General features: G+C 47.1%; 1 protein-coding gene across 3 annotated transcripts; it reads left to right on the top strand.

Annotated features, from left to right (window-relative positions):
* The first annotated feature begins 568 nt into the window (after positions 1-568).
* Positions 569-21,390, top strand: ZNF598 (zinc finger protein 598, E3 ubiquitin ligase). Of its 3 annotated transcripts, none has more exons than XM_083152617.1 (13): positions 569-766; positions 3,099-3,327; positions 6,135-6,247; positions 7,300-7,429; positions 10,540-10,751; positions 11,029-11,246; positions 11,611-11,728; positions 11,857-12,056; positions 12,818-12,929; positions 14,035-14,810; positions 15,969-16,107; positions 16,869-17,013; positions 18,006-21,390. In XM_083152617.1, the coding sequence occupies exons 2-13, from the start codon at positions 3,148-3,150 to the stop codon at positions 18,354-18,356; spliced, it is 2,694 nt and encodes an 897-aa protein (XP_083008743.1). In that variant the 5' UTR covers positions 569-766; positions 3,099-3,147; the 3' UTR covers positions 18,357-21,390. The 3 variants fall into 3 exon arrangements, with proteins under 3 accessions (XP_083008743.1, XP_083008742.1, XP_083008741.1); XM_083152616.1 differs by lacking the exon at positions 569-766 and adding an exon at positions 910-980 and having other exon boundaries at positions 12,827-12,929; XM_083152615.1 differs by lacking the exon at positions 569-766 and adding an exon at positions 910-980.
* The last annotated feature ends 483 nt before the right edge of the window (positions 21,391-21,873 follow it).

Genomic DNA, 21,873 nt, shown 5'->3' with positions numbered 1-21,873 from the left:
CTTTGGTAACCAGTTTATTTAAAAAAATATCGAAACATCGGTTAACATCGGGTTCACAGTACAAATGTTTAGGTCTAAATGATGTTTTGCAACCAATGTTGAAAAACATCATTTGACCGATGTTTTCTTTCGATGTCCCATCCCTACTTTCTATCACTTGTAGTCACAGCACTGTACTCAGTCTACAGAGGTAGTACATCTCAGCTGCCACAGGTGGCAGCACTGAGATCAGGGAAATGCACCGTAAACTGAAACGGATCACATTTTTGGGATCGGCGGCTCATTCGCCCTTGCATGGGATCCGCTCAAAAGATCCGGTTCGTTCACAAACGACCCATCTCTACCTGACACATAGCTCCGACCCCAGCCGACACCCATGAAGCCAAGCCCCCGTGTATATTTTGGCACACAGGCCAATCAGTCAAAGAAAATGCATGTCCATCGATATACAAGAACATCGATGGTCACCCATTGAATAGAATTACACTATCGATGGCCATTTCCACTATAGCCATCGATGGCCACAGCAACGATGGCCATCCCCGCACATGCGCATTAGGTTTTTCCTGCGAAGTGGCTCCAGGGAGGGCTGGACGCTCGGGCCTGTCCCGGATCTCTATGGTGGATTTCCGGCGGCGTGCGTCAGACAGTGACGTCTCCTTAGCCGGTAACGTGTGGCCGCTGCCTGCGTCACCTGCTGGAGGGACTGACCGGGCTGTAGAGCGGCTTCCCGGAGGTTACAGTTATCCCAGCTCCATACACTGAGGTAGGGTGGGGATGCGGGGTTGGGAGGCCCTGGGGTGACATAGAAGCCTGTGCGGGCGGGCGGGCGGGCAGCGCTGTGGCCGGTGGGGGTGACAGCGAGCCACGTGCGGTAACGGGCTGCCGGGGGGTGTAAGAGGCACCTGATGGCCATGTGGGGAAATGCCGGTCAGGGGAACATTTGGGGGACTTGACCGTGTGGAGGGTATCATGCTGAGGTGTGGTGGCACTGGGGACACGGAGGGGGGTATAGGGCTCCATATTGAGGAACTTAGTGAATTTGGAAGGAGGAAAAGAAAAGCTAGTGGCTAGATCCCCCTTCTCTGGGAGGAACTTTGCCGGCAGTCACAAACATTTGGAAAACTTTGACTAAGATGGGCCAAAAAAAGCCCCATTTTCAAGCGATCCTACTAGATCGCTTAGAAATTAAGCACGGATCGCTCTGTGTGTATGGGTGATGTTTGGTGCTATCAACTGACTAGATTTAAGCCCTATACACATTACAACATCGATGCCAGGTGTGAGGGGGGTGACAGTGGGAGGAGTTGATGGTCGTACTACAATCACAGCATGGCCATCGTTAATTAGGACCTCCCTCGTCTGAACATGGGTGCATCGTTAATGACATGAATGTATGCGCTAGGCGGTATTGTTGACAATATCGCTCAGAAAGCCCTATCTGGGCTATATTGCGAACAGTATCACCTAGTGTGTATGGGGCTTGATACTGCACGCACCTCCTCTCGTCATAATCTCTTACCGGACTGCGCATCTTCGTTATGTCGCCGCCTCCCCAACCTCACCGGTCTACTGTCCCTACACTAGATTGTGAGTAATACCCTTTTCACACCGCTCAAATAACCGGGTCCGGGACGGGTTGTTGCCAGGTCATCCCGGGTCTCTGTGTTGTGTGAAAGTGACAAATGGAAAAATGGGTCCAGTGACCCTGTATTCTGACCGATGTTAAAAGAAGGGTTTCACCCGGGTTGGATTCGGTATGCTGGGCAGTGTGAGCTAGTAACACGGATCCCGTTCACTTCTATGGAGGAGGCAGAAGTGTCGTTTTAGTGCTGCCTCCTCCCCCGCTCTGCCCCCCGGATGATATCAGTGATTCGGCAATAAGCCGGCCTGCTACCGGGATGGACCCATGCCCAAATCTCAGGTGCGACCTGGCATTTGCGATGTGAAAGCGGTATTAATATCCACAATCTCTCTGGTGTATTACGGCTTGGAGAGACAAATGTGAAATTGCCCAAAGCCTCTAATCCACTCCTGTCATCTGACTGCTAGATACATGTCAGAAGCTAATTGACTGCCTTGATCTAGCTCTCCACTTACTCTCTTTCCAAGGCTTGATACCTCTCCCCCCTGTTTTTCACCGTAACGTACTATCACCATTCTTTATTTAGGGTTTTTTTTTTCCTTCTCATCCTTAGGGAGTTCTATTGAAGATGAGATATTGCTATGGGCAACCATTGTTTCTATTATCTTCTAAATAAACAAAACAAAAACTAAGGCACTTAAATGAGAAAGGTATTCTTTGTAATAGAAATCTGTATGTACAATTAATAACATCCACATGTCAGACCGACTTTCCTCATACCATCCAACTAGTTGATTGGATGGATTAAAACCTGGTACTGGATGGAAGCAAATGTAAGTCATTTGTTTCCCAAATCGGAAAATGGACAACAGCTGTCACTCAGACAATGTACTGTAGCTGGACCTATTTGATTTAAAGAATTTCACCGAATGTTTTTGTCCGTTCTCCCGAGTTTGTGAGCAAATAGCTTATTGGCATTTGCCCCCATACAGTACCAGATATTCAGTTCAACCAACTAGTTGGCTGAAAGTTGGTCTGGTCTAGTGTATGGCCAGCCTTAGCCTCACTGCAGCGATCAGCCTCTGTGTGGGTTACCCAAGACTAGAGAGAGAAATTTGTGGGAAAAGATTGCGCCGTTGTGCCCTATTCTTGTGGATCATAAAGAGTTAATTACAATTCAAAGGTAAATTTAGAAACCACCCTTAGTGTTCATTCTGGCATTCTGCGTCTTTCAAAACTCATGCAGTACCTATTCCCTGCCTGGGGTGTCACTATGTACTGCGGTGCTTACAGGTCTGGTCTGTATATAGGTGCTGAAATACATACTGTGCTAGAATCACCACAGCAGGGAAGAGGAACTGCATGGATTTTGAAAGATACAGGGTGCTAGACTGAACACTACATCTTCATGTTGTACATAAAATTGAGTATTATAATAAAACATTAAAATGGTCTTTCTGGTGTACATTCCATATACTGTTTGCCTCTATACTGACACCGTGTCCTCTCGCAGACCTTCCACTAAGCTGCTACCACCTTCATCATTGCTCTCTCCTCCGGCCATGGCATCAAAGTCAGGAAAGTCCTTGGACCATGAGAAGAACTGTGTCCTCTGCTGCCAGGAGCTGGATGTGTATGCGCTGGGAAAATGCGACCACCCCGTCTGCTACCGCTGTTCCACCAAAATGAGAGTGCTGTGCGAGCAGAAGTACTGTGCCGTGTGCAGGGAGGAACTGGACAAGGTAGGCCTGGAAATCTGTCTCAGTGGGCAGTCTCTGGTGTAGTGGTTGCTTCTCTCCATAGCTGTAGAGGTGGAAGACATTGCTCCACAGTGATCTCAAAATGCTTTCTACGGTCATAAGGGGCATACACATGTAGAGATCTGTGCTAAGCAATTTTGCTGGTGTCAAGATCTCCCATGGAGAGCACATGCACACGCAGAGATTTGTGGTAAGCAATTTTGCTTTAGTGGTTCAGAATGAGAGATTGCAACCAGTATCTCTCGTTCCGTACACATAGATTTGCAGTCACTTGGTAAGAAATCTGACTAGATTTTGACTGCAAGCACTGGTTTAGTTAGCAAGAGATATTTAATATCTCTGGGCATATACACGGAGAGATCTGTGCTTACTTTCTAAGCAATCTAGTCAGTCGGAATCCCGAATTGAATACCCCCGTTAATTTGCACCTAATTGTTGTGTTTGTCTATTACCACTTCTCTGATTCATGTATGGCATTTGCTGGTTACCCTGGGACTTAATGACAGCTGTGACCTTTGGCTGTTGTGTAATGTGTAGATGACTCATTGTCTGCAGTTGTCATTTACCTGTTGTAGCCAGGTGAGTGTATTGCACATTGCTACGTCATTGGTAGCGTATATTGTACCTGTCATGCTAACTCCATCCACAAGGAGGCGGTATCTTGTCTATGCCTTTTGTATATGCTTTATTCTGTAAGCTGCACACAGTTTGCACTTGGATGATAGTTGTGTCTAACAGTCATATTGCAGGGGTCACCTGTTCCTCGTGGTATTATGATAATAAAAATATACATTGTGTTTTGTTAAATGTAAACCTGTTGTCTTGTGGAGGATGGAGATTTTGGCATGGAGGCTGTCAGGTTCGTGTAACCTCACGTGCCATTTCAGGACAGCGTTACTGGAGCTTGGAGATTTTCACACCAAAGGCTACTACTTCTGTTAGTCTATGCGGCAGTGTAGCTAGGAAAACATGGTGTGGACACTCGCTGGGTCCTTAACCCTTTGAGTGCCAAGTGAATTTGTCAAAATTGATGTGAATATTAGCAAGCTAACATTTGTAGTCCTCATAATGACCTGTAATGTTACCGTATATAGGAATATCCTTTTTTTTTTTTTTTTTTTTTTTTTTTATTTATATAACAAATGTGAGCGATGCTGGGATTTTTAGCGGATATTTTGCAGATCTCTCAGAGAAGTTGACACTAATATTTGCACTCAAAGGTTTAATAACAAAAGTCCGGTGACAAATTACAGCTTTATGGACATTTCTATGTAGATTAGACTTGTAGAAGGAGATCTCCGCACAGGTCACATCCCAACTCCCTGCTCGTTATTAATAACCGCTACAAGTATCCTGGTCGGGGGCCGCTGACCTTGGCCAGTTTTACTGCTTACTATATATAGACTCTTCCCTGCCATGTTGTCCAGCTCCTGCGTGTGTTCACTGCTGCCCTCCTCGTTGACATGCCCTTTTGGCCATTGTAAGGAGCTTCCTGAATGGACTGCAGGCTGATTAAGTACCAGAGAGGCTGCTCTGCAGAGCCCAGGTGTGGTGTCTTCCTAGAGAACAAGCTCCTTGTGTTTGGTCAGGCCCTTCTTATACATTCTCCACTAACTAGTGGTGACATGTACCAGTAAGTATAGAGGTGTGGAAGGTTAAAATAAAACATGACATTTAAAAGTTCAGCAGAGAAATCTAAATCTCTGCTGATATAATACACTGTAACAATGTGTCCTTTAATGTGTCCAGATCTGTCACCTCTTTGCTGGTCTCCTGCTCCTCCTAGAGTTGCTTGCACTGCCTGGCCTCATTAGTCCCGGTCTTCACTCTGCTGCCCCTCTATATAGGTTACATTTTGTGTGTGTGTGTGTGTGTGTGTGTGTGTGTGTGTGTGTGTGGTATAGACCAGCGGTTCCTCTCCCAAACACCTTGATTAGACTTTTAATTTATTAGTGCCCCTCCTCTCAATTTCAAGTATCCACAGTACTTACGAGTGGAGTGGAAATTAGCGTGTATGTGTGTCCTTATATTAAGGAGTAGCGGAGCAGTAGTGTGCGGTCAGGAATCGAGTCCCTCTATGTCTGTCCGCTGGCTGTGTACTGTCTCCGGGGTTCCCGCTAACGCCTGTAGGATTAATAACTCTGCTTCCTCCAGGTAAACAGTAGAATTTTTTTTTACTGATCTCCACAGCGCAATAAACTTCAGCCCAGGATGACACAAGAAAAAGCCTTCACCAAAAGCTCAGCAAATAGAAACATAGAACAAGCATTATGTGCACCCCAAAAAAATAACAAAAAGTTTGCCAGTGGGTGCACATAATACGCTGATGTCTGAGGGCAGTATAGCTCCCAGTAGACTGCTGGATGGGAAATGTGCAAGGAGATGCTGCAGGCGGAACCAGAAGAAACGCAACGTGGTTAATCTCCACGGCAACGGGAGCCTTCTTCCTTCTCTTACGCCATTACCAGTATTAATTTCAAATACCCCCAACTGGTCTGCAGCGTACCTCCAGGGTTACTTGTACCCCAGATTGGGAATCACTGGTATAGACAATATCCAGCTGTGCCTGATGTCTTCCTGTATGTTCTACATAAATGCCTTTCATATACTCCATTATGGAGGCTTCAGTCTTTTTATCTGTAGGACACTTAGTTCAGCTGACAACATGGCCGCCACCGCTGCGTGCAGGCGGCTTGTGAAGTCCGAGGCGTCATGGCTGTGGAAGCATGCAGGACAGGCGTTCAGGATATCTGCACTGCGTAACCCTATTGGTGGTTTCTCTTTCACAGGTGGTGTTTGTGAAGAAGCTTGCCCCCTTCTCCAGTATCAACACCTCGCAGTTGCAGTGCGAGAGGAAGTATGACATCTACTATATTGACAGCAAAGTGTATTCCCTCTGCTGGTGAGTAATCTCTTCCATCCATCGTCCAAGACCAGCTGATTTAATTAGAATGTTACTGACCACTGTAGCGTGCACACACTGTACAGGCTGTAGTGGTTAACAGGGGAAAGGCAATATTCATTTCTGGATGTCATAGGTATTTATTTATTTTTTTCTCATGATCCTGCTTAGGAGAAGCAGTGTGTGATCTGAGTGTCAGTACAGTGACTTGGCCCACGTCCTGCAGTACAGCAAGGGTCCGGTCACATAGAACAGCCACCCGCTCCCCCAGTCTGTACCCAGTTACAGCTACCCGTTATGTAGGTGCTACTTCTGACTTTGTTCCCCAGGCTGGTTCCTAAGCTGCTTCTATTGGCTAAACCTCCATGACATCTAACACAAGGAAGCTGCAGATGTCTGATATTACACTACTGCTCTATTGTAGCACCTGGGAGCAGTGTGCACTTCTGGGTGTTAGACAAGCGATTTGTGTCATTGTGATAAAATGGGTATTATAGTGATCATTCTAGCAGCCGCCATATTTGAAAACCCATGCAGTTCCTCTTCCCTGCCTGGGGTGTCACTGTCTGCTGTAGTGCTTCTAGCACAGTGTGGTCTGTATATATGCAAATCATACCTGTGCTAGAAATACCAGAGCAGACAGTGACACCCCAGGCAGGGCAGAGGAACTGCATGGGTTTTCAAATATGGGTGCCGGACGGCTCCCCCACAGTCGGGATTCCGACAGTCAATACTCCGACATCGGAATCCCGACTGCTCCCTGGTGGGGGTCCACGACCACCATAGAGGGAGAATAAAATAGGTGGCAAGCTCAGCTCGCCGCCGCGCCCGCAGCGTGGCGAGCGCAGCGAGCCCGCAAGGGGCTTCATTGCGCTCCCCACGCTGTGCAGTCGGGATTCCGACGTCTGAGTAATGACTGTCGGAATCCCGACTGTCAGGTAATTATACCACACCCTTCAAATATAGGGGGTGCTAGAATGAACACTATATTATGTCCCAAGCTGGTGTGTGTGTGTGTGTGTTCAGCCAGCTCTCCTATTTGTTTTGCACAGGCGTCTGCTCCAGCACGAGTGCTACCTGTGTCCGGAGATGAGACCCTTTCACGCCTTTGCTGACCTAGAACAGCACATGAGGAAGCATCATGAGCTCTTCTCTTGCAAGCTGTGTGTGAAGCACCTGAAGGTAAGACTGCTGGCCGATGTGTGTAAGTGCAGCTCTTATCTCTGCCTGTCGTAATGCTGCTGGGTTTATTGTCACTAGGTGGCAGCACTTGCTGTGTGACAGTATGGTATATGTAATGGCCGATCAAAGCTATATATATATATATATATATATATATATATATATATATATATATATATATCCAGTATAAAGAGCACTCACCAGTCTTCCAATTTCAATGCCAATAAAAGTTTAATACATCACCAGAATTTCAAAGCAGGATGACATCCTGCTTTGAAATTCTGGTGATGTATTAAACTTTTATTGGCATTGAAATTGGAAGACTGGTGAGTGCTCTTTATACTGGACTTTATATTTGGCTGTACCCCTTGGACTGCAAGCCTAAGTTGGCACCCCAGCTGCTGTTATTTGAGATTTGTGTGTGCTGGCCCTACAGAAATATATATATATATATATATATATATATATATATATATATATATATATATATATATATATATATATATATATATATATATATATATATATATATATATATATATATATATATATATATATATTGATCTACACTAGTGGAATCCTTGACACTTTAAAAAAAAAAAAAAATGTTGTCTTTGATATTTATGCAGAAAGTTCATACTCTGCTACACCAAATCAATACGTTAATGTTTTTATTTTAATCAGTGATGTTTCTACTTAATATTTTATCATTTGTCATGTTCTTATTTTTTCTAAAAACAAATGATGAACCGTTACTGGTTACACCACGCAATGTTCGAGTTATAATTTTTGTGTAGTAGCAACACAACATCGCATGATTTGAATCAACCAATTACGGGGTGCATGGGTTCGTTGCAATAACCAATCAGGACAGCCTTAGCGATCGTTACAATTGAATCCTTGTTTGTCATTAATCTATTGTGTGCTGAGAAGTGATGGTGTGAGTTTAAGTGATTTGAACTATTGTCAGTGTGAATAAAATGGCTCCGAATACCTTGAAACATGTTTGCTGGTCGCCTGGGAAGAGAGGCAAAGCCATGACCGTTTGTGAGGAAGAATATACCTATACAGAGGTTGGGCGGCGGGGCAACGAAGTAAAGAAACTGTATAAGGGTTGCGATCGGTGGATCTGTAAAATCAGCCGCAAGAACTGGGAGAGAGCCCACACTTCTTGTGTCCTATCCTGCAGGGCCGTCTAAGGTCTGCAGAAGCCCATCAACAACCTAATGAAAACATCTGGTGTCCAAGTTTGTGACGGGACCATACGAAAAAAACTTTGAAAATGATTATTTCGACCTGGGACCCTGAGAGAGAACTGTATCGTATCAAAACCAGAGGCAGAAACACATAGAATGGGCTCTGGCACACAGGGAGTGGACAGAAGAAGACTGAAACAAGATTATTTGGCGTGACGAGACCAAAATTGGCATTTTCAGGAGTGATGAAATGACATTTGTTCAGCTTCCACCTGGGGAAGATCTTTGCACCATGGTAATTATGTAGGGGATGCAGTTAATTTGCCAGCGGTCGAGATCCCGGCGGTCGGAATCCCGACACTGGAATCCCGACCGCCGAAATCCCGAAACTTTCTCCCTCTGTGGGTGTCCACGACACCCATAGAGGGAGAATAAAATAGCGTGCCGAGCGTAGCGAGGCACCGTGCCCGCTGCGTGGCGAGCGCAGCGAGCCCGCAAGGGGGGGCGATCCATGTCCCCCCCCTTGTCGGGATTTCGGCGGTCGGGATTCCAGTGTCGGGATTCCGACCGCCGGCAATTCGTATCGGATCCCTATGTAGCACCCATTGTGTGATGGTGCGGGGCACCTTGACCAACCATAGCGTGGGACATTTGGCTTTTGACGGCAATATCAATGCCAAAACATCATCAAGAAGCCGTGCTGGAGGCAAAACATTCCCACAATCAAGGATTTGTTTTGAAGGTGACCCACGTAACTGTGTCTTCCAGCAGGATGGAGCGCCATGCCACACCGCCAAGAGTCCATGAAGTGGTTCGGTGATCACCAAATCGCTGTCCTGCCTCGGCCAGGAAATAGTCCAGATTTAAATCCGATAGAAAATCTTTGGTCAAGGCTTAAAGTGATCCACTGGGTTACTGCTACTCCTTTCTGGAGTGTATATAAAAATAAAGTTCTGGATTTCTGCCGTTGCGGGGGGGGGGGGGGGGGGGGGGGGGGGGGGGGGTTGCGGGGGGGGGGGGGGGGGGGGGGGGGGGGGGGGGGGTTGGGGGGGGGGGGGTTGGGGGGGGGGGGTTATTTTAAAGCTACAGTTTAATTTAATTTTGAAAATCATTAAATATATTTTATGAGGGGGGTGGGGAGGTCGAGGGTCATTAAATATATAAAAGGTGGGGGCGAGGCGGAGCATTAAATTTAAAGGGTGGGTGCGAGGTAGGCATCATTAAGTATATATAGGTGGAGGTGATGATTTGCACATAGTTAGCTAGTTTATTATACTAATATCTAGTATCTATTGCAGGGATGGGGGACCTTCGGCCCTCCAGCTGGTGTTGAACTACACATCCCAGCATGCCCTGCAACAGTTGCAGCAAAGGCAAATAGCAAAACTGTAAGAAGGCATGCTGGGATGTGTAGTTCCACAACAGCTGGAGGGCCGAAGGTTCCCCATCCCTGATCTATTGATATACCCATTACCTTCTAGTCAGGTGACAGCAGGAGCCAGCCAGAGGTAGAAGGAGCAGTAGACTCTGGTCCTTATTCAGAGATAATGACAGAAGCTAAATTTTTCTCAAACGGACAGAACTGCGCTGCATTGTAGATGGGGCAGATGCAACATGTGCAGAGAGATTATGGTGGGGTGTGCTCAAACTGAAATCTAAATTGCAGTGTCAAAATAAGCAGCCAATGTTCACCATGCACAGGGTGCTGGCCGGCCTGTAGCCCTATATGTCTCTGTAGACTTTATTGCACCTTTATCTGCCTAGTGTGCTTATTCCCCGGATCGGTTCTGGTTCTGGTGTCCGTGGTGGAAGTGCACAATGTCTAATAAAATAATCCTTCCACGAGCAAAAACTTTATTGCTGATCATCAAAATGCACACACATAAATGATGATTCTTTGTCTGCCTCTCTTAGAATTTTACTTACGAGAGGACGTGGTATACCCGCAAGGACCTTGCCCGCCATCGCATCCATGGTGATCCTGAGGACACTTCCCACCGCGGTCATCCTCTCTGCAAGTTCTGTGATGAACGTTACCTGGACAACGACGAGCTGCTGAAACACCTGCGCAGGGATCACTACTTCTGTCACTTCTGTGACTCCGATGGGGCCCAGGAATACTACAGGTCGGTGTGAGCAGAGGAAATCTCAGACACTTTTGAGGAGCCAAATTATTTTTACACCCAGTTAAACAAAAAAATCATGCTGTCAAACTTGGCTTTGTGGCTCCAACGTCTGGTGGAGTCAAGGACCCATATATGACCTATGTTCTTGGAAACGAGGGGGGTTAAAACATGTGTGCGGTTGGTTCATAGCAGTCTCTCTTAGATAGTATAGTGAAGCACGAGGTGGTTTGTATGTCTGCTGACTAGTTACCATATTAGTACCATCTGTCTCTTGCAGTGACTACACCTTCCTGCGGGAGCACTTCGCTAAAAGCCACTACCTGTGTGAGGAGGGCCGGTGCAGCACGGAGCAGTTCACACACGCGTTTCGCAGTGAGATCGACTACAAAGCGCACAAGACCTCATGCCACAGCAAGAACCGCGCAGAGGCCCGCCAGAACCGCCAGATTGATCTTCAGTTCAACTATGCCCCCCGGCACAATCGCAGGGCAGAGGGTAATTGCTGTGTGTTGCATTTCGCCACCATATAGAGAGACGCGTGCCTGCGAATCTCACCGACCTCTTCAAAGGGCTTCGGCAAAGGCGGAAACTTTGCAGATCCGTGAGATCTAGTTATTTGACCTCACTTTGTCTTGCTGATATTACATATTTTCTATTCACATGGTGATCGCATATATTGGGGGAGATGTATGAAGCAGTGATCAGGGAGGAAAGGTGGCCCATGGCAACCAATCGGCTGCTCTGTATAATTTTATATTATGCAAATGATAGATGTTACCTCGGTGCTGATTGGTTGCTATGTGCCTATTTTAGTATTTTTACACTTCGGGGCTAACCTACTGTACTTTGTGTAACCCAGGCACGGTTGGAGGAGAGGACTTTGAGGAGGTGGACAGATATAACCGGCAGATGAGACCGATGCGGGGCGCAGCTCGTGGAGGTCAGCAGAACCGCAGGGGAAGCTGGCGATATAAAAGGTAACAACACACTAGAGATACATCATTGGACCGGACCCACTATCCATAATCCATGGGTACTGTAGGCATCTGTCTGGGGTTAAGTCCTTCTGACCAGCTGGTGCTTGTCCCTGATTGGTGCCCCTTAGGGAGGAGGAGGACCGTGATGTTGCGGCTGCAGTCAGAGCCTCGGTGGCGGCCAGGAGGCAGGAAGAAGTGGGGAGAAAACCGACACCGCCAAATACTGAAAGCTCAAGGTCTAGAATGGAGGAGGCCCGGGAACCAGAGGAGGGGCGCAAACCCAAAGCGACCCTCAAACCGGCCCCCAAACCATGCATAGACACCGCAGGTGAGCGTTATGTTCTGTTACGTTCGGGATCTGCTTCCATTGGTGGTAGGAACATTCTAGTTCAGGGGTGGCCAAACCGGTCCTCGAGATCTACCAACGGTCCACGTTTTCCAGGTTACCTAGCTGGTGCACAGCTTAAGTCATTACTAACTGTCACATTTTCAAACATGCTGCATTCATTCCTACTATAGATCCACAGGTTGCCTGAAAAACCTGAACTGTTGGTAGATCTTGAGGACCTGTTTGGCCACCCCTGTTATAGTTGTTTTATTTCCCAGTCATATAAATGCAATATGGAGAACCCTGATTTAGTAGATCACCAGGGTTCTGTATGCATTGCTAGTGTAAAGCTGGGCCCGTGAATCGCCATTGAGCTTTCCAGACGGCAAAATCGCATGTGGTCAATTGGCATGTGCTCCTAGCTCGGAGTGCGACTCGCAGGCTGCGGTGCGTACGTGGCGGCATCAGACCTGCTTTCATTCACATGCAATTTCATGCGATTGATCACAGCGATCGCAGGATAAACACCCATATTGCATGTAAATTGCCCTATTGTATAGGGCCCTTAAGACACCTGCAATCCTAGACCTTACGTGTGACTGCCTAAAGAATCCACCCGCGACCATTCAAATGCTATCTATCATTTACCCCTATGGGAGACCTTTTGTAACACTGAACACCTACTCATATACGATGTGTTTTCTCGAGCTGATAGGGTACACAACGGCTACTCATACCCTAACGCATAATTCTGCTTTAAGTGTCGCTAGGCCCAAAAGATTCTGGGATGACGCCCAGCGCCTCGTCTGATGTGGTTCTGAACCTAGAGGATTTCCCTGCTTTTGGATCTGCTGTTCCGGCTCCTGTCTTGAGGTAACCGCCTGGATGTTTGATGTGATATATAAGTATATCTGGCACTGGGAGTACTCCCTGCTGTGTTGTGGAACACTATACTGACCACCGGGACTCTCTTGTAGATAAACTTTGCGGGGATCAATGCCTGGGTTTTATAAAGAATTCCAATAAACTAGAAGTGAATAAAGTATTAATATTGCTGCCGGAGCAGAATGGGCAAATAGTTCCGTATGTGCCAAGAAACGTTCTCCTATTTCTGGAACAAGCTGACGTCGCAAACACTCCTCATATGAGATATGATGTGTGTTGGGGGACTCGTGGTCCAAAATCTTTGAATCGGGCCCCCAGACCTGCATTGATGTGTTCTGTTCACTTTGAATTTGTGTATGGGGTCTGACTAACTCCTGCTGGTTGACGTCTTTCACTGTCACTCCAGGCATCTTCTCGCTGTAACGCCGGGAAGGAAAAAGGGAGAGGGATAAAGTAGCAGCCACTCGGCTCCTAACTGCCATGCAACATGCTGTGGGGCAGATGTAGTAAGCCCGGAGAAGCGATCAAGAGGTGATGACGCAGAAGCCAGTCAACTCTCAACTGTCATTTTTCAAACCAAGAGTGTGACTTGACCATTAGAAGTGATGACGATTAACTGGTGCGTCATCACATTTAATTTGATCTCTGCTCCAGACTTAATACATGTGGTGCCGGATGATGTCCCAACGGTAAAATGCCGAAAGGGGGGATCCCGACTGACGGGCTATTCTCACTCGTACGCGTCCACATCCTCCATAGAGGGAGAATAGATGCTTCTCTGAGCTTGCCCCCTGGCAGAGTACCGGCGGTCAGGATTCCGATATCTGTATAATTTAAGAAGTTGAATATTATAATTTTTTTTTTTTTTTAATCATTGGAGTCTATATTTTGATTTTTTTTTTCTTGTTGTTCCCCACTCTCAGGAGTTTAAATTGTTTTTGATTGGTTTAATTAACATTCATTATTTTACGGTATTGTTATTTTTCACACTGTGCGTAGCGCTACCACGTGTTCTGTGAGTTTAGTTTAGGATCGACTGGAAATATCGAGGTAATATAGGTTCTCCTATTCATGAGTCTCTGTGCATTTTCAGTGCCCAAAAGCTCGCCCCTGCAAAACTGAAAGAGGAGGATTTTCCAAGCCTCTCCTCTGCAGTGCCACCCTACTCGGGAGGGGCATCGTACACGGCTTCGGCTAGGTCCTCCAAATCCTTCCATGAGGAGGACTTCCCAGCATTGGTGTCCAACCTAAAGCCTGGTAGACCACTGTCAGCCGTCACCTCCGCCTGGACAACTTCCTCTTCCAAAAGTAGCGCAAAACCGCCTGCACCAGCCGCTGCTGCTTCAAGCAAAGTCCCAAATAAAGCCCCTCCGCCAAGCAATCTAAAGGGCTTCTCCAAGAAAGTCCACAAACCTCCCTCTTTCTCTGATGACGACGATGACCATATTGGGATGACCGCACAGGAATTCCGTAGTGCTCCCACCATGATTGATATCTCAAAGATGTTGACTTCACCTAATTCTCAAACGAGCGGGAAGGTGAACAACAAGAAGAAGCGCGTGGGCTCTGAGAAACCAAGCGCTTCATCCAATGTGCAAGCTGGTGGAGACTGGTCTGCAAACTCCTCCCACAAGGAGAACACAAGGGAGACGGAGCGCACGCCAACTCCACCCGTCAGTTCCATCCTCAGTGACAAGTCTAACACAGTCGTTAATGGAGTAAATGAGAGGAAGGCCACGGAGAAGCTCGGCAGCTCTAGGGATCCTCCTGGCTTTAACAAATCTACTGTTGCTGTACCAGTGTTCCCTCTACCAGATGAGGAGTTCCCGGCTTTGGTGACCAACAACCGGATGAGGTTGCCACCGCCAGGTAAAACTACATTGGGGGAAGTCTCACTGAGATAGCAATTGACACTCACTCACTCGGGGAAATTTACTAAGATGTGTATTCTACTTCACATGTGATCCGGTCTACTATCTTCTAGAGCAGGGGTGTCCAAACTCAAATTCATTGGGGGCCGCATCAGCAGTTTGGTCACCCTCAAAGGGCCGGTTGTATCTGTAGGACTATGTGTCCACTCTTTATTATCATAAATTATTGTCACTGTATACTCAGCAGCAGCATTTCCCTCCTGCTATTGCTGTGAACTGCAGTGCATTAGGGCACACGCTGCCTGCACAGGGGGGCAGCACTCAGTCTTAGGGCATATGTCCTGCTTATTATCATGGGACACAGCAATTAATGATGGGCTGCAATGTGCCAGTGCACACACACACATAGGCAGAGAGTTTGACACTTACCCGCTCTGATGCGTCCACTCCAGTCTGAGCTGCTCCACCACCAAGGACACAGCTGCGCTCTCACACAGGCGCATTTCCCCCTCCCTCCTGTGAGTAGCGCTCCTCGCACTATCTATCCAGGAGTGGGGGGCAGCGTGATCCCGGTCACTGTGCAGTGCACACTCAGCATTACGTGACTTGGAGCGCACAGCAGCAGCAGCACCATTCACCACGACGGACCTGCTCTTTCCTCTCTCTGGCTCCTATACAGCAGGTGGGAGCGGAGGAGGGGTTGACGACCGGCGGCACTGCGCTAGAGGGCAGACGTTCTCTGGCTTGTAGGCTGCCGCGCATGCGCTGAAGAGGCGGCTTTCTTGTTTAAAAAAAAAAAAAAATCGAGAATAAAAGGTGAAGGCTGCGCGGCGGCTGCGCGGGCCACATGAAGAGGTCTGGCGTGCCGGATTTGGCCCGCGGGCCTTGTGTTTGACACCCCTGTTCTAGAGGGTGCTAAATAAAGTATAAGTATATTCTGATTGGTTGCCCATAGCAACATCACATGTGAAGTAGAAAACACATCTTAGTAATTTTCCTCCACTGTGTCATCAACCAGTCACCTCTGTTAGTGTGGCCTGGGGGGCGGACAGTCATATATTTGTTGATTTCTTACTAGTTATTGGTTTAAGTTTGACGCTAGAACATAAAGAGAACAGCATAGATCTGTGATCCCTTTCTGTTGTACCTTCCGCAGGGTTTTCTCCTGTGGTTACAGCTGCCCCGTTGGCACCTCCCCCAGGATTATCCTCATCCGTCGGAAAACCCCCACCTGGATTCTCCAATATCTCTGCCGTGTCTCCTCCTGCAGAACCGCAGCCCGCGCCAGTGAAAGAGTGAGTGGCCCAAAGTAGTGCGAGATCTTATGTCTGTGGCTCTTTCTGCTTCACAAGCTGCACTACATTGCCGGCAGGTATCTCCCAGCCTGCTGAGTATGTGCCTCAGGGATAGGGCCACTTGGAAGAACAGCGCTGTCCTGCACACTGTGAGGTCTGCGGAAATATATGAATGATATGGAACCAGCACCTCTGATTATATTCATAAGGTTTTCCTGTAATAGGCCGTGTAGGTCAGTGGTTCCCAAATGTGGTCCTCAATAAGCAAAAACAGTTCAAGTGTTAGATATCTGTCACTCAGCAGATGAGTGAGGGGACCATTCAGATCTGGGTGACTGACAGGTAGGGGGCGTTCCAGGGCGGACCCCTGGTTTTTCATGGGTGTGCCCATAGAAACGCAGGACGGGTACGAGCGAACGCAGTCGTACAGCTGCCTGTTAGGGCTGGGCGCCGTCGTCAAAATCAAATGGGTGAAAGAAACTTAATTGGTCCCTGAGTTACTGATAGTGTCACATATAGCCAAGCACGGTTATACTGAAAACCTGCACTGTGCCTACTCCTTGGGAACCACTGCCTGTAACCGCTTTGTGGTTTCCCTCCCATAGAACATCTTGGAACCAGCTGTAAGTGATGTCATCAGTTTCTAGTGAGATGATTGGCTGCCTCAGTCATTCATTGTATGCTGATCTGTTTTGTCATTACATTGTTCTGCACGCCTCGCCCTATTTCATAGTAAGGCCTTTCACTGATTTATTTCACAGGGTGAATTTTTGCAACAGGACGTACCTCGTACCTGAAAACTTTCAGCAGCGGAACATTCACCTGATCAGTTCCATCAAGGATTATCTACAGAGCGACGAGTCCAAGTTCAATGAATTTAAATCCCACTCTGGAAAATTCAGACAGGTAAATATGGTGGTGCTGGTCACGGAGTTCATTTATAATAATCCATCTTCCTGTTATGGGTCTATTTGCTGCATAATCTTAGCCCCCTCTTCCAATAATCTCAGTCACTTGAAGGAAGAAAAGTTAAAATATCACCTTGTAGATCATTGTATCATTTTTCCTAGAATCTTCTTTGTGGTAGATAAATGCTGATGGACTAGGAGTCTTGCTGCGGAGAACGTTTTGGATAAGCTTTTCCATGTCCAGAATGTGGCGTTTCATAACTTAACAGAGTATTGCAAGGCAGATAATGGGGTATATTCAATGCCAAACAGGCATACTATGACGGTGAGCAGTGCCTATTGCTCACTGTTAGGCCTGCCCTCAGTATTCAACCCACCTCCTGCACTCGCCGTTTCCACCTTGCGGTTTCTTAAAAGCGAGGTGGAGAAAGGCGAGTGCGGCCGTCAAAATGGCAAGGCTCGCGGCTATATGCAGCGGGTATGCTGCATTAGCGGCGAACCGCGCCGGATGTTGTTTTCCCCAAACAGCGCAGCTCGCCGCTAGCTACCAGGGAACATAGAATAGGGTGAGCGACCAGCGAAGGGTTTAAACGGCGAGGATGGCTTGAAGCAAGCCATCATTGCCGGCCGCATTGAATATACCATATTGAGAGTGAACACTACAATAAGGAAAGACTTCACTGAGACAACTTAAGACACAGCGCCACCTGCTGTACCTCCCGTGTACAACTTTTAGTTGTACTCCCAACACCTCTGATTTTGGACCTATGGTAGTCTCTGGATCTATTTATTTTATTTGTGAAGGGAAACGGCAAGATTAAGGGCTTTCTATCTGCAGTCCTCAAGTTGCCTCGCAAGTCATGTTTTCAGGATTTTACAGATTTGTTGGAATAATTACTGAGCCGGCAATAGTCGGTGCTGTTTTAGTGATTTTTTTTTTTTTTTAAATGATATCCTTACGCTGTGTTATTTCTCATTGTGTCACTAAAGGGTTTGATATCAGCATCAGAGTATTATAAAAGTTGCAGAGAACTTCTCGGGGAGAACTTCAGTCTCATCTTCAAGGAGCTCCTGGTGCTTCTGCCTGACAACGCCAAGCAGCAGGAACTGCTGGCAGCTCACCAAAAACTCCCCCCAGAAGAGAGAACCAGCTCAAACAAGTCCAAAAAGAGCAAGAAGGCAGCCTGGAAAACGGACTCTAGTTCCCCTGAATTGGACTATTCCACCTGCCCCACCTGCCGCCAAGTGCTGGCCCCCAGGGACATTGCTCACCACAAGACGTTGCACATAGAGGACAATGACTTCCCTTCGCTCCAGGCGATCAGCAGGTTCATCAGTTAGGCTCTGCCGAACGTTGCCCAGTTCTTGGGGTTGCACTTAGACGGAAAGAGAAAAACCACAAGAAAATGTCAGTAATAGTAAATTGAGAAGATCCAAGGCTGCATTCGCTGCCTGGTGCTATTGAAGTAAATTATTACAGAGCTTTGAGACGCCAAATAAAACAAACAAGATACCTATAGGGTATAGGTGCGCCTCGCTGGTGCTGTCTGTATGTCTTAGAATCTCTTCTCCGACCGCCTGAGAGATTTTCTGAATTGCCTGTTTTACCGCACCCTCATCTCAGAGCGTGGCGGAGCCCACCAGGTATTGGCACAAGGATTCTGATGCGGGCGAGGGTTAATTTGGCTGGCTTTAGTAATAATGATCAGTAGTCCTGGCTTTCTGTTTCTTCTGAATACTCCGGTTTTTAAATGGTTTTACAGTCCCAGTGTCCGTAGAGAGTGCGTTACGTCATTTCATACTAAATTAGATTATTTTACGCTCCTACAGAGAGGCTGCTTTATAGTCATTGTGCTTCCAAAGCAAGCCATACGGGTCCTGCGTTTCCCCAAATCCATCGTCCGTCTCCTAAGGTGCCAAGCTTGTCTAACCACAGTGCGGGCATTCTCCCTGTGCCAGTTTGGGCGTGCAGCTGACGTCCTCCAGTAAGGCAGTATACAGACAGCACGTAGCCCTTTATCGGTTGTTCATTGTATACAGCCCATTGGTGACGGAAGGCTCAGTACAGTGTTCCGTGTCTCAGGATGTTGGTGATACGGGGTCATCCTTTGGAGCCAAAATAATATCAGATTAAGGATGTAATATAAACCCCTTTTTGTCTTCCTTCTATCCCCAGGATGGTTACACCGATGTCCTGCCTGTCTCACCCCCTATGTTCAGCCTGTTAACCAGATGAGATTATACTAAGAATGCAGAATGCTTTGTCTTTCCTTTTTAGTAGTATATTTTATTGGATCTGTTCAATTTCCTAATTTGTAACAGCTGCTGCCCCTCGGCCTGACTCAGTAAATTGTCGCTAAGCTACAACTCCTGGCACGAGCCTGCAGGGGGCGCTTAGCACACGGGGAGCCCCCCACACGCTGACGACTGCCCGGCGATGTGTCTGCTAAAATTAGCAGGCACGTCTCTAAAAGTGCGCGTTTCACTACACCGCAAAGCCCGCGCACGCACACCATCGATTGCTTCCTGGCTTCATGTAGTTTCTGCAACCATCCCCCGAGCGCCTGCATTTACCGGACCCGTTACAATGTTTCATTGTCGCTGCCCATAACCAGCACTGAAACTGCGAACTAATGCGATTGCATTTTCGGGGTTAGCTCATCCGCCCCTTGCTTCTATGAGAACCATCAACTGTCTAGGAGTGTTTCCTTGTTCTCCTCCACTCCCTCTGCAGCTAGGAGGCAGCCTATGGTACTGCGTGTGTCCTGGGCCCTCTCCCTTATCAGCCTGTGCTGTGGTGGTGACTTATTTCTTCCAGAGGAGGAAACCGATGGAAGACATTCCTAAATAGGTGAGGATATTCTTGAACAGACCATATCCAATGTCCCATGCCATGCTGCTGGCGATGTCTGCGGAGGGTAGTGTTTCCTGACCAGGCCATGTATGCGGCGTGACCTAAAAGCTGTTCAGGTGTCAGTGCTGTGTGAGACATTACTGATCCAGCAAGCTGAGTATGATTCCTGTACATTTACACTGTCGGTAGTTATCCCCACATCTTGTTTGTACATCCGTTATCGTTTTGGCAGCGCTTCCAGCTGCACCAAGATACAATGATACCTTATAAAGTCGTTAGCCTGCATCATGTCCAAAACCTGTTGCTGAGATTTACAGTCACAAAACCTGTATAACATCGCACTGTAATGTCAGAGAGAAAGTATATGGCAGGGGGAGCCAACTCCAGTCCTCGATATCTACCAACTGTTCACATTTTCCAGCTCACCTCGTAGGTGCACTCATTACCGACTGACACATTTTAAAAGATCCACAGGTGGAGATAATTACTTCACTTGTGATTTTGTGAGGAGACCTGGAAAACAGTTAACTGTTGGTAGCTCTCGAGGACTGGAGTTGGCTACCCCTGGTGTATGGGCTTCCTTCCAGCCTCTTATAAATATAGCACTGTTCTTAGACACTGCTATTTGTTGCAGCACTGAGCGTAATGCTCTATGGGTAAAATCCTATTTATATTTGTCAGCGTAACTTCACCTCCGCCTTCCAGAAAGCAAAATAGAAGTTTGTCTACCAGTGCCTCTGCAGCTGTTGTGAAACTACAAGTCCCAGCATGCCCAGCTACAGCTTTAGCTTTCCCGAACACCAAAACTGGCAAGGCATGCTGGGATTTGTTGTTTCACAACAGCTGGAGAGGCACTGGTTGGATAGGTCCGCTCTAGCGCAATATAACTTGCTGAGCCTGTACATGTACAACACACACAGTATTGAGATGTTTTTCACTCCAGCTCCGGTACAGTGATCATGTCCCTTGCGTATCCTGAGTATATCATTAAGGCGTCTGTTTACGATGTGTCCAGTATGAAAAGGTCACCTCACTAGAGAAAGGCAGCGGTTATATTCCAATGGCTGAGGAAGCATTCGTGCGACTGCAGCCTGTCTGGTTACTAGGAAGGGCAGCCGTTGGCCAATCCCTACAGGTGTGCAGTGCGCACCAGTGACCTCACAGAGGAACGGGCTGGTTTGTGGAGGCGAGCAGTGCACGCGGATATCTGCCCGCTTGCCGTGTGGTTTTATAAAGGACATGCTGGAAGTGACCATGTTATTCTCCTACAGTATTGCATGATGTATTATACCATTTTTCTAATTCCGTTGACAATTCCGTTCAATGTTATGAGCAGCGTGTGATTATGGTGACTCATTTGGTATTATGTGGTGAGTGAGGGGTTAATATGCTGTACTCTCCTGTCCTCGTTCTTGAATTTCTGTCCGGATGAGAACAAGACGTATTAATAATGCATGGCAGGATTCGCGTTGGCCACATCAAAAAGAACCAGAAGGAAATAAAAAAGAACCCTTTGATTTGCTTGTTTCGTTTCTGTTGTTTTATTTGAAGTTGTGCATGGCTGCGGTCACAAGGTGGCGCTGTGGTCAGACTTTCGCATGGCTTACTATTGACTTGACATGCTCCTAGAGGGATACGGTCATTAGGTTACCACCAAGTAGGTCGATGTGGGGTTTTTTTTATACTGGTTTTTGAGCCGACATGTGCGGACAGGCGGTATTTCATAGCAACGGAATATGCTGCGCTATATAAGAAATAAATAATCTAATACCATCCACTAGGGCGTGGTGGGAGAATAAAATAGTGTGCCCGAAGCATGGTGAGTGTAGTGAGCCATGCAAGGGCACACGGTGCTACGTTTTAGTGTTTATGGTGACTGTTGACGGGTGAAAAAAATGTAACTTAAAAAAAAAAAAGTAAAAAAAATGTGTAGACTTTTTCACTGTCGACCTTTAGTCATGCCGACCTACTTGCTGGTAACCTAATGATCCATACCCCTCCTAG

The sequence above is a fragment of the Crinia signifera genome, chromosome 7, assembly GCF_055691185.1.
Source record: "Crinia signifera chromosome 7, ASM5569118v1, whole genome shotgun sequence".
NCBI classification, from domain to species: domain Eukaryota; kingdom Metazoa; phylum Chordata; class Amphibia; order Anura; family Myobatrachidae; genus Crinia; species Crinia signifera.
Note: the sequence above shows the minus strand (reverse complement) of the source record. Positions and strands in the feature narration are given on the sequence as shown.

Excerpts from the sequence above, each read along its gene's own strand:
- ZNF598 (XM_083152615.1), top strand. The coding sequence starts at position 925 with ATGCCGGTCAGGGGAACATTTGGGGGACTTGACCGTGTGGAGGGTATC. Across the intron at positions 11,729-11,856 it reads GGAAGCTGGCGATATAAAAG|GGAGGAGGAGGACCGTGATG; the intron begins GTAACAACACAC and ends GGTGCCCCTTAG. Across the intron at positions 12,057-12,817 it reads ACCATGCATAGACACCGCAG|TGTCGCTAGGCCCAAAAGAT; the intron begins GTGAGCGTTATG and ends TTCTGCTTTAAG.